At 41.0% G+C, this 12821-nt stretch overlaps 1 protein-coding gene across 4 annotated transcripts in view; it reads right to left on the bottom strand.

The window, feature by feature from the left end:
• LOC137301505 (protein Aster-B-like) overlaps nt 1-12821 on the bottom strand; it is a 558548-nt gene that overhangs the window by 329099 nt on the left and 216628 nt on the right. The window contains exon 1 of one of the 4 annotated variants that reach the window (XM_067971030.1): nt 2110-2162. The exons of the other annotated variants lie outside the window; for them this stretch is intronic. Coding sequence (XP_067827131.1) covers nt 2110-2162 — 53 coding nt within the window. Of the gene's footprint in view, nt 1-2109; nt 2163-12821 lie in introns of those variants that run through there. 4 annotated transcript variants of the gene reach the window in all.

Raw genomic sequence — 12821 nt, 5'->3', positions numbered from 1 at the left:
AGAAAATTGCCTCAGTTGTAACATTGCTAATCTGCACCATCTAGACCATGAATGGGTAATGACATTCCTAATGGGCTACTAATTTAACTGGATATAACTATCAACAATCTTGCTTTCTGCTCATCAGCACTTTCAACAGCTGAGCATTGCTCCACTCAGAATGTTGATTTTGGGTTGAGAGCAAAAACTGACAATGCTGGAAACAATCCTTGGTCAGGCAGCCTCTGTGGGGGGGGAACAGAACTGTTAATGGGCTGGATCTTGCTGGAGTGGGGCATCTCGCAGCACGCGCCGTTAACTAGACTTTCTTCTGCATACTTCAGGTTGAAATCTTTTTTACCCGTACCTTGCTGGAAGTTCGAGCAGATAACGGGGAATCTGGGACCTTAGTGAACAGCAAGTCCAACACTGTATCTCCTTAAGCGATGAGATTTAAGGATTGAAAAAGAAACAGGTATGACGGAGAAGGAGGGTGAATTAGAATCAAATCAGGTATCGAAAGAGAGGAATAGAAAGATTAGATTGAGAGCGAGCGAGAAAAAAGGGACAGAAAAGTAAGAAAAACATTTTAAAATGTGAGATTTGACATTTTTAAAATCTCTACATGTAGGAGTGAGATTGAACCATTTAAATCATTCCCCTTCTGGGCCAGAGAGGTTGATTGGCATTACATTAACAATTATCACATTGTTAAAAGGATACTTACGCTCTTAATTACCAGACTTAACTTTCTGCAGCGAGCTTAATGGGCAATTAATGTACAAATCCAACAAATTCTTAAAAACACCGGGGAGGCTAAGGGTGAGATGCCGTTTGTGCGAAGCAAAGAGTGGAGCAGCGTAAATCGACCAGCAAGTTCTGCAGATTCGCATCTTATGGCCTATCTCTCAATCCCCTGAACTTGCTGGCCGATTTGCACGAAGACTGAGAAACTGGTGGCATCATCAGAGCAATGTGATTTGTAGCATAATTAATGAAATTCTCCAGATCAGGGTGAGAGCAGGAAGCAGCATCAACAGAGTCATTAGTGTAATGGAAAAAGAGGTCAAGGGACCTGGGTAGGACTGGAACAATGAGTGTTCAATGTATTCTACAAAGAGACAAGGATAGCTAGAGCCCGAGGAGCTTCCGTTTTGAAGAAGAGTCTCCAGCTAAAACATTGGGCCGGATCTTGCTGGAAAAACAACAGTGCACATTATTTTTTTTTATTAATTTTGCTTCAAATTTCCTCCCCTCCTTCGTAGGGATGTCCACTGATATTTATTATAAGATGAATGTCGCCCGTTACTACTTGGATTATACTTCTTCCCACCCCACTTCCTGTAAGGACTCTCTTCCTTTCTTCCAGTTTCTCGGTCTCCATCGCATTGCTCTGATGTTACCACCTGCCGCACCAGGGATTCCGAAATGCCCTCCTTTTGTCTCAGCTGAGAATTGCCCCTCTGCCGTGGTAATAGGACCCTCAAATGCGTCCGTCCCATTTTCCATGCTTCTGCCCTCACAGTCCCCCCAATGCCCCAAGCTCCCAAAATGGTCCCCCTTGTTCTCACCTTCCACCCTACCAGCTTCTACATTTGACAGATCACCTTCTGCCATTTCTATCAACAAACACATCTTCTCATCAACTCCAAATTCATTTCAACGATATTTGCTCATTTTAACCATATTTGCTTATTTTTGACAATAGTGTTGGTTTGGCCCACTTGGTAATACATTCACATCTACGTCAGAAGATAACAGGTTCAAACCCACTCCAAGATCTAATCTAGGCTGATTCTTCAATGCAGTACATTGTCAGAGGTGCCATCTTTCAGATGAGACATTAAACTGAGGCTCTGTCTCCCTGCCCATTCAGTTGGATCCCATAATACTATCCGAAGAGCAAGGAGTTCTCCTGGTGTCCTGGCCAACATTCATCTCTCACTCAACACCACCAAAATAAATTAATAGGTCATTGATCTAATTTGCTGTTTGTGGGACCTTTATATGCACAAATTGGTTGCTGTATTTGCCTACATAAAAACGGTGACCGTACTTCAAAAAAAGTAATTTATCGGCTGTGATGCATTTTGAAATATCAAATTCTTTTTTCACAGCTATAGCAAGTACCTCATGTTTCTTAGCAGCTGCATAAAGGAGGCGGCTGTGAGCAGGCTGCTCATCCTCTTGGAACTAGAGACACAAGTCGAGGTGGACCTATGGCAAGATGCAAAGATAATCTACAATATACCTTCCTGCACTCATACACTACAGCACTATATCAGCACATCACATTAACTATTCATCAAGTAAAGCAGATTAAGTTTATGTGGAATTTCCTGCCTAAAGGAATTGTAAAGGCAAAACCACTAAAGATGTTTAAAATGAGCCAGGATGCTTTAATCAGAGTTAGATACTAGAGAAATGAGCTTTGATAGATTGAATGGCCATTTCTCTTCATCAGTTTCTCTCACATTTTTACAGCTTTACCTTTGGATTGATTAGCGAGAGTGGTACAGCTCAATAGTAAATGTGGAATTTATCTCACAAGGGAGCAGCACTAAAGTCAAATGTCCAAATAGAAACTTTAGGTAGGAGTCAGTTTAAAATTTCTAGCTGTGTATTTGTTATGCTCTGTATATTACAAGATTAGGTACAATTATTAACTTCGTATATGTGAACATATTCCTAAGCCCAATACCAACATATTCCAAATTGAGTTTGTTTCTGAGGTGATTTGAAAAGATATTAATTTTGACAATGCTAAAATGATTGGATAAATACTTAAAGGGGAAAAATTTGCAGGGCTATGGGGAAAAAAGCAGGGGCGTGGGACTAATTGGATAGCTCTTTCAAAGAGCCGGCACAGGCAAGATGGGCTGAATGGCCTCCTTCTATGCTGTACCATTCTATGATTTTATGACAAAGCTAAGAATTCAGACCACCATGTTTCCAACAGTCCAAGTTAATTTGCAGTCAACCTGCTGAGGAATTAATTGCAAATGATTTCAGTGTACTAGTAATACTTTTTGCTCTAATGTCAACCCTGTTGTTTAGCCCAATTAACTACATAAATTTTTACAGAGTCAATGCTATCTTATTACTAAATAGGCCCCGCTAATACTTCGTTTTAACTGTTCCATAACTATGGGAGAATAAAAATGTGTAATTAAATTTGCTCTATGTTTGCTATTATAAAACAAAGTATTTCAACTTTATGATAAAATAGGTCACCCTGATTGGCACAATTGAAAACATGGCTCAAAATAGTGCAGAAAGCATTCATTGTAAGATATTGGTCTGTGGTTGCAATTTACTTAAATGACTAGTAGGCTTTTTGGTGACACATAAACTAGGTCCAAAAAAATAACTGCCAGTAACAGGAGATAGGAGAAGCATTTCCTCTTCATGAAGGTGCAGTGGCAAAACAAGACAAGGATCTAACTTCTTCTCAGACTACAATCAGTCCCATGAGATGATCAAACAATCGCATGCCCTTTTGGAACAATTAAACCATTCTATCTACTTACTGCTTACTAAAAAAATTTGCAAATTTACTGTATAGTGGGGTGTAATATAATCCAGAGCTTCCAGCTGCGATACATTGTGCCTCACTCATTCTGTAACAAGGTTACATTCTTGTTACACCCAACAAAATGCCAATAGGTATAACACTCCTGTGACCTCCACCATCTAGAAGGACAAGGGCAGCAGGTGCACGGGAACACCATCACCTCCAAGTTGCCCTTCAAGTCACACAACATCCCGACTTGGACACATATCGCCGTTCCTTCATCATCACTGAGTCAAAATCCTGAAACTCCCTACCTAACAGCATTGTGGGAGCACCTTCACCACATGGACTACAGCAGTGCAAGAAAAAAGCTCAGCGTCACCTTCTCAAGGACAACTAGGGATACCCACATCCCGAGAGTGTATAAAAAAATTGAAAAGATTTGCCAAAACAGTTTGTCATGAAGAAGTGAAAACCCCATTGTTTTCACGTGTGAGAGAAGTACAGACTTCCTTACATGCTCAATGTGATGCAATGATGTTGGTGACTGAAAATATCATTCTTGTGGTGCAATTATCCAATTGTGCATTTAAAAAAACAGCTAAGTAAAGATCAGTTTAATTTTGTGGCCGTCTAACACAGCTGAAAATATATGTACGAGATTTCATCCCTGACCAAAATATTTCCATATAGCTTTAAGCATCCAATGTGCAACCAAAAGGTAACTGTTACACTGTCTACTAAATAATTTCATAGCTAGTCATTGCTTAGAGTTGACATATATGGAGAAAACACCAACCTTCTAAACTTAGAAGCACAACCACTGCTTCCAAACTGAAGTGTTGACTGAGGGAGTACTGACCTTGATCAGTGTTTGGGAGAAATGTCCCTACACAGAGCAAATATTAAGCAGCACTTGCCTAATTCCTGGAGAGATCTGGGAGCCCTGTTGTTGCCAGCTACTCACAAAGAGGTAGTTGCATTTGCTTTTTTACTTAAAGCTAGAAAAAGTCCTAGATGATAGAGTGCCTACAGAGTGAATTTAAAAAGCTTTCAGGAAAAAAAATAATCTACATATGATAAGAAAAAATAGCTGTGAGCTGGCTACAAAACATTTCTGGACACACACTTACATGCACACAGTGCAGATAGATACCACTTTCCATTACTCTCATTTTCGAAAGGAATGCAGAGGCGGGTGCCAGCAAAACAGCTAACAGTCTGACGAAAATCCAGAGTTTGTAGGTTACTGAAGTGACAACAGTGTCTGAAGATGTGCTGCAACACAAAGCTTTTGTGGGGGTGGGAAAAGATTCAGTATTAATGCAAAGCCTTTTTTTAAAATCAAGGAAAACATTATTGAACACTTAAAAAAGGACAGTTCTGATAGTTCCAAAAGAATACTATATATTATCAGCCCATGTAAAAAAGTATTGGGCCGGATTTTGCTGTGTGCAGTGAATGAACAGCCCCAGCCATTCGTTAGACTTGCACTTGCCCATAGACTTTCTATGGGGATTTGCACCACAATTTGCTGTCAGACAAACATCCAAACAGCACAGTGCCCCCTACAGGGCATCTGGGAACAGTGTGAACAGGGCAAGCAATTGTGCATCTCCTTAACCAGTCAGATTGAAGAAACATTAATGAGCAGCGCAGAGTCTGGACCAGGATGTGTAAGTTAGAATAGTGAATTCAACATTTTCTGGCGAGTTTGGTCCGTATCCACGACGTCTGTACAGAACTTCACACCGTTCAATACATTTGAATGGGGAGCCAGATGGTGAGATGCCGTTTACATGCAGCTTTCAGAGGGGCAACACATCTCGGACAGCAACTTCAAGATTTTCGCATTTAATTGCGCATGTGCGTCGCTGGCAGTTGCTGTGCAATTTACGCATAAATGACGGTAAGCGCGGTTAGCCTCACCGTTATTTTCACAACAAAATCTGGCCCATTGTCTCTGAATGCTTTCTGCATAAATGCTATTGTTACACTCTTTTTGTTAGTTTTTATAAAATAGCATTGCAAAACTAACAAATTAAATCTATTCAATCATGTCTGTAAATTGTATAGAGCGCAGTATATTATAGTACTGATCACAGAAGGAGACCATTCAGCCGATCATGCCTGTGCTGGTTCTTTGAAAGAGCTATCCAATTGAGCTTCCCTGCTCTTCTCTCATAGCCCTGCAAATTTCCCCTTTTCCAAGTATATATCCAATTCCATTTTGAAGGCTATTATTGAATCTGCTTCCACGACCCTTTCAGGCAGTGCATTCCAACAAATGATGCTATCTTGCAAATTCATCATCTTTGTCAGCATGGTATTAATCTTTTATGCACATAACACTGCTTCCACGGCATTTAATGAGCCCAAGGCATAACAGTTAAACATAAACTTCAACTTAATTTAACAAAAATAAGCCAGACGAGGAGGTGCATTCACACTATAACTCAAGCATCAATGCAAAGTGGTTCTGCTTTTGTGCCAGCACTGCAGTTGTAGTGTAGATGCAGCTGAATCTGGTGGCAGGGCCCAATCTGACACTATGGTGAAGGGGGGGTCTCACTATGTACTAGAGTTAGTTTGGACCTTCATGCCTGATTTACACTCCCAAGTTCAGCGTCAGGGCGAAGTGATTTTAGCTTTGCACCAACACTAAACTCTCAAACAGATATGCCACTTTGGATGCTGTTGGGGGGGATGACTTATCAGGGGAAGGCAGCAGCAGCCAACTTCCTGGCACCACGGGTAGCTCTGCTGCACAGGCTGGGAGGAAAAAGAGTGGCAGAGCTATAGTGATAGGGGACTCAATTGTAAGGGGAATAGACAGGCGTTTCTGCGGCCACAACCGAGACTCCAGGATGGTGTGTTGCCTCCCTGGTGCAAGGATCAAGGATGTCTCGGAGCGGCTACAGAACATTTTGGAGGGGGAGGGCGAACAGCCAGCTGTCGTGGTGCACATAGGCACCAACGATATAGGTAAAAAAGGGGATGAGGTCCTAAAAGCAGAATATAGGGAGTTAGGAGGTAAATTAAAAAATAGGACCTCAAAGGTAGTAATCTCAGGATTGCTGCCAGTGCCACGTGCTAGTCAGAGTAGAAATAGGAGGATATTTCAAATGAATACGTGGCTAGAGGAATGGTGCAAGGGGGAGGGATTCAAATTCCTGGGACACTGGAAACGGTTCTGGGGGAGGTGGGACCAGTACAAACCGGATGGTCTGCACCTGGGCAGGGCCGGGACCGCTGTCCTAGGAGGAGTGTTTGCTAGTGCTGTTGGGGAGGGTTTAAACTAAAGTGGCAGGGGGTTGGGAACCTGAGCAGGGAGAGAGAGGAAAGCATAACAGGAAGGGACAGAAGGTATGGAGTAATAGGTAAAGTGTTAAAAAAGGAAAAAGCAGGAACTAAGCGTCACAAAACAGATTTGAAAGTTCTTTATCTGAATGCACGTAGCATTCGTAATAAAATGGACGAGTTAACGGCACAAATAACTACGTATGGGTATGATCTTGTGGCCATTACAGAAACATGGCTGCAGGGTGACAACGACTGGGAATTAAATATGCCAGGGTATTTAACAATCAGGAAGGACAGGCAGGAAGGAAGGGGAGGTGGGGTGGCTATGTTAATAAAGGAAGGAATCACTGTAATACAGAGAAATGATATTGGGACAAAGCATCAAGATAATGAAACAGTTTGGGTGGAGATAAGGAATAATAAGGGAAAAAAAAACATTAGTGGGCGTAGTATATAGGCCTCCTAATAGTTGCAACTCTGCTGGAAGAAGTATTAATCAGGAGATAGTCGGGGCATGTAATAAGGGAACAGCCATAATTATGGGGGATTTTAATTATCATATTAACTGGACAAATCAAATTGGGCAGAGCAGCCTTGAGGACGAGTTCATTGAGTGCATCAGGGATGGATTTCTTGAGCAGTATGTAACTGATCCTACAAGGGGGCAGGCAACCTTGGACCTGGTCCTGTGTAATGAGTCAGGATTAATTAATAATGTCCTAGTTAAGGATCCCCTTGGAACGAGCGACCACAACATGGTTGAATTCCATATCCAATTAGAGGGTGAGAAGGTTGATTCTCAAACAAGCGTACTGAGCTTGAATAAAGGAGACTATGATGGTATGAGAGCGGAATTGATTAAAGTGGACTGGGAAAATAGATTAAAGGGTAAGACGGTACATGAGCAGTGGTGTTCATTTAGGGAGTTATTTTACAACTTTCAAAATAAATATATTCCACTGAGGAAAAAAGGGTGTAAAAGAAATGACAGCCATCCGTGGCTAAGTAAAGAAATCAAGGATAGTATCCGACTAAAAACAAGGACATATAAGGTAGCCAAACTTAGTGGGAGGATAGAAGATTGGGAATTCTTCAAAAGACAGCAAAAGGTAACTAAAGGATTGATTAAGAAAGGGAAGTTAGATTATGAAAAGAAATTAGCAAAAAATATAAAAACAGATAGCAAGAGTTTCTATAGTTATATAAAAAGAAAAAGGGTGGCTAAGGCAAACATAGGTCCCTTAGAGGATGAGACCGGGAAATTAATGGTGGGAAACATGGAGATGGCAAAAATGCTGAACAAATATTTTGTTTCAGTCTTTACAGTAGAGGACACTAAGAATATCCCAACACTGGACAAACAGGGGACTCTCGGGGGGGAGGAGCTAAATACGATTAAAATCACTCAGGAGATGGTACTCAGTAAAATAATGGGACTCAAGGCGGATAAATCCCCTGGACCTGATGGCTTCCATCCTAGGGTCTTGAGGGAAGTGGCAGTAGGGATTGTGGATGCTTTGGTGATAGTTTTCCAAAATTCCCTGGACTCAGGAGAGGTCCCGGCAGATTGGAAAACTGCTAATGTAACACCGTTATTTAAAAAGGGTAGTAGGCAGAAGGCTGGAAATTATAGGCCAGTTAGCTTAACATCTGTGGTGGGTAAAATTTTGGAGTCTATTATTAAGGAGACAGTAACGGAACATTTAGATAAGCATAATTTAATAGGACAAAGTCAGCATGGCTTTATGAAGGGGAAGTCATGTCTGACAAATTTGCTTGAGTTCTTCGAGGATATAACGTATAGGGTGGATAAAGGGGAACCAGTGGACATAGTGTATTTAGACTTTAAGAAGGCATTCGACAAGGTGCCACATAAAAGATTATTACTTAAGATAAAAAATCACGGGATTGGGGGTAATATTCTGGCATGGGTGGAGGATTGGTTATCGAACAGGAAGCAGAGAGTTGGGATAAATGGTTCATTTTCGGACTGGCAACCAGTAACCAGTGGTGTTCCACAGGGGTCGGTGCTGGGTCCCCAACTCTTTACAATCTATATTAACGATTTGGAGGAGGGGACCGAGTGCAACATATCAAAATTTGCAGATGATACAAAGATGGGAGGGAAAGTAGAGAGTGAGGAGGACATAAAAAACCTGCAAGGGGATATAGACAGGCTGGGTGAGTGGGCGGAGATTTGGCAGATGCAATATAATATTGGAAAATGTGAGGTTATGCACTTTGGCAGGAAAAATCAGAGAGCAAGTTATTTTCTTAATGGCGAGAGACTGGAAAGTACTGCAGTACAAAGGGATCTGGGGGTCCTAGTGCAAGAAAATCAAAAAGTTGGTATGCAGGTGCAGCAGGTGATCAAGAAAGCCAACGGAATGTTGGCTTTTATTGCTAGGGGGATAGAATATAAAAACAAGGAGGTATTGCTGCAGTTATATAAGGTATTGGTGAGACCGCACCTGGAATACTGCATACAGTTTTGGTCTCCATACTTAAGAAAAGACATACTTGCTCTCGAGGCAGTACAAAGAAGGTTCACTCAGTTAATCCCGGGGATGAGGGGGCGGACATATGAGGAGAGGTTGAGTAGATTGGGACTCTACTCATTGGAGTTCAGAAGAATGAGAGACGATCTTATTGAAACATATAAGATTGTGAAGGGTCTTGATCGGGTGGATGCAGTAAGGATGTTCCCAAAGATGGGTGAAACTAGAACTAGGGGGCATAATCTTAGAATAAGGGGCTGCTCTTTCAAAACTGAGATGAGGAGAAACTTCTTCACTCAGAGGGTGGTAGGTCTGTGGAATTTGCTGCCCCAGGAAGCTGTGGAAGCTACATCATTAGATAAATTTAAAACAGAAATAGACAGTTTCCTAGAAGTAAAGGGAATTAGGGGTTATGGGGAGCGGGCAGGAAATTGGACATGAAGCTGAGTTCGGATCGGTCAATGCCCTGTGGGTGGCGGAGAGGGCCCAGGGGCTATGTGGCCGGGTCCTGCTCCGACTTCTTGTGTTCTTTAGATTTGTGGTTGGGATCAGATCAGCCATGATCTTATTGAATGGCGGAGCAGGCTCGAGGGGCCGATTGGCCTACTCCTGCTCCAATTTCTTATGTTCTTATGTTCTTATGGAGCGTGAATGCACCATTAGAAACAAATATTTGAAAGTCAATCTAATATAACAATTCAAACTACAGGTTCTGCCAACATTAGTAAAGCATTCTGGACATCATCAGAAACACCTCATTGAGTTACTCACTGCCAATCGTCCATTACCCTGCAGACACTCAATGTTCAAAATAATTTATTTAAAGAGGGTGACCACAATTTTCTGAAAGGAATCTAATGAATGTGACAATATTTTGAACAAAATAAACAGGGATACTTTAGGCAAGTCAGATTAAAAGCATTAAAACATTTAGCTTATTGCAGTAAGGAAAGTAAAAATTAGTACTTATGAGAACCAATTGAAATCTATCTGGAGTGAACTACATACGCACCCACATAAATAGTGAGAAAGGGCATCAGGCTCATCAATGTTCACTCTATCCATTCGACAGTGCAATCTTGTGCACTGCCTTTCCCAGTATATTTTTTCACATTATCCGCTATAGATGAAGAGGGGTGGGAGGAGGCTCGTGTGCAGCATAAACACCGGCAAGGACCAGTTGGGCCAAATGGTCTGTTTCTCTGTTGTATATTCTATGTAATTCTATGTGTTAAAGGAATTTTTGCTATAATTTTAATAATTACATTTGTGAAATTATAGCCATGCCTAAGATTATCCAAATTAATGGTGGACATTTTCCAAAAAACAAATATTATGGCACAAGAAAGAGTAAACATATTTAATGAGAAGAAAAACAGTCTGGATATTATATTGGATAAGACACTGTCCCTTTCATTTATAGGACGTGTTTTTGAATCCAGCCAGACTAATGGATTGGAAGTTTTCTTCCTACTGCTTATTAGATTGCCAAATGATGACACAAACTTGAAACGGTCAATTACTTAACATAAACTAGCAATCTTCCTCAGACCACAATGGCGGGTGTGAGAAACAGAAAAAGTCACACTGGTGCAGTCGAGTGTGTTCTTCCGATTTTGTAGTTAAGGTATTGTCATGGCAGAATACACAAGAACATAATAGGAGCAGGAGTAGGCCATACGGCCCTTCGAGCCTGCTCCGCCTTTCAATAAGATCATGGCTGATCTTTGACCTCAACTCCATCTTTCCTGCCCGATCCCCACATCCCACGATACCCCTAGATTCCAAAAATCCAATTATCTCAGCCTTCAACATATTTAACGACTCAGCATCCACAGCCCTCTGGGTTAGAGAATTCCAAAGATTCACAACCTTCTGTGTGAAGAAATTCCTCCTCATCTCAGGCTTAAATGGCCGACCCCTTATCCCGAGACTATGCCTTCTAGTTCTAGACTCCCCAGCCATGGGAAACAACCTCTCAGCATCTACCCATAGTAGGAATTTTACTGTGCATCTGGCTATGTTATTCCTGACCTTGGATTGCTCGGTGCAACCCGAAAAAGTGTCCATTCCCCAGCATTGGTTTTTGTAGTCTGAATGAGCTGGATGATCTGGAAGTTATTTTCAAAAATTTTGAACAGAGGTCATGTACTTCCCATGATGGTGGGGAAATCAGAAGGAGGTCATACTAGGTCATCCTCTGATACATATCCTAGCACTTGGTTCAGAATTGGAACGGCAAAGGCCTGAGATCGGGTCATCTGCTTGGCTATAGTTAGTACATGGTGAGAGAGAGATGAGGGTGGGGAGGAGAGAGAAAGTAAATAGGAGAAAAGAACTTCCCCCAAAAAATACCATATAACAATCTTACTTGGAAAGGGTTAACCCTTTCCTACCCCAAAATATAAGAATTTCAATTATTTTCAGTGGAAATTCAAAGTTGTTCTGGGGTGCTGTGAATAGGAATTAATTCAGTATTAGTCAAATAACTTTTGCACCACTTGCAGTCACCATACTGGGCAGTAGTGTTGCCAAGCTATCCTGTAGAGAAGTTGTTTGGAAATTGCAGTGAATTAAATAACATTAAGGTTGCTTGTAGGTTGTGGAATCATGTAGATTAGTGAATGGACAACCATAAACTGAAGGGCTAATTTTCCAAAATGTAGAAAATGTAATGCCAGCTCCTCTAAAATAACACGCGACAGGGGAAGCTGCTGAACAAAAACATAATTCTTCGAATGTTATGGAGGCCCCCGTACATGGAAAGTAGTCAAGGATTGTTACTTATTTTAGAATAACGTATTCATTAGAAGTTAACCAAGAAAAATCAAATCAAATCAAAGCTTTAAAGAAAAACTTCTATTTAATACACAGGATATGCATCCAATGTCCAGTTCCTGGCAGATTCATTTGTCATTTCAGCTGCATAATAAAATCAAGTTACCAAAATCTATTTAAGAACAGTTCTTAACTGCTTTGCAGAGATTGTAAACAGTATTTTCCTACTGGATGTTGATTTCAGAAGGTTACCCATTGTTGTCTGAAGCACAGGAACTTGGAGCTCTAGGTTTATTATCTGCCCTCTCAAGAGTGCAGGATGGGTGTTAACACGATTCTGTTTAACCACCAGTTAAAAGTTATTTTTCGTTATACTCCATTAAATAAAAGAACTCTACTGTTGACACTTCTGCTTTCCTAAGTGTTTTTGCAACTTATAGGTGACATTATAGCATCAACTGAGAACAAAAGTTAAATGCTCACAAGCAAATAATGACTTAAATCAGGACATGGAAAATATCCACATTCCATGACACACTTAAGAAAACCTGTATAGGTGAAATACACAAGCAGGGCAAAGCCAATTAGGCAACAAGCATGCTCTGAAATTAGCTGATATGGAACTTGATTGGATTTATTTCATCCCAGACATCATTGCTCTCTTGCCAGTTGAATCCACGTAGGTTATAGGTAGCTGAAATACAACTCAAAATATTCTGTTCTCCACTTAACAGCTACACTACACTCTT

This window comes from Heptranchias perlo, chromosome 33 (genome assembly GCF_035084215.1).
Source record: "Heptranchias perlo isolate sHepPer1 chromosome 33, sHepPer1.hap1, whole genome shotgun sequence".
Classification (NCBI taxonomy): domain Eukaryota; kingdom Metazoa; phylum Chordata; class Chondrichthyes; order Hexanchiformes; family Hexanchidae; genus Heptranchias; species Heptranchias perlo.
This window is presented reverse-complemented; position numbering and strand designations above follow the sequence as displayed.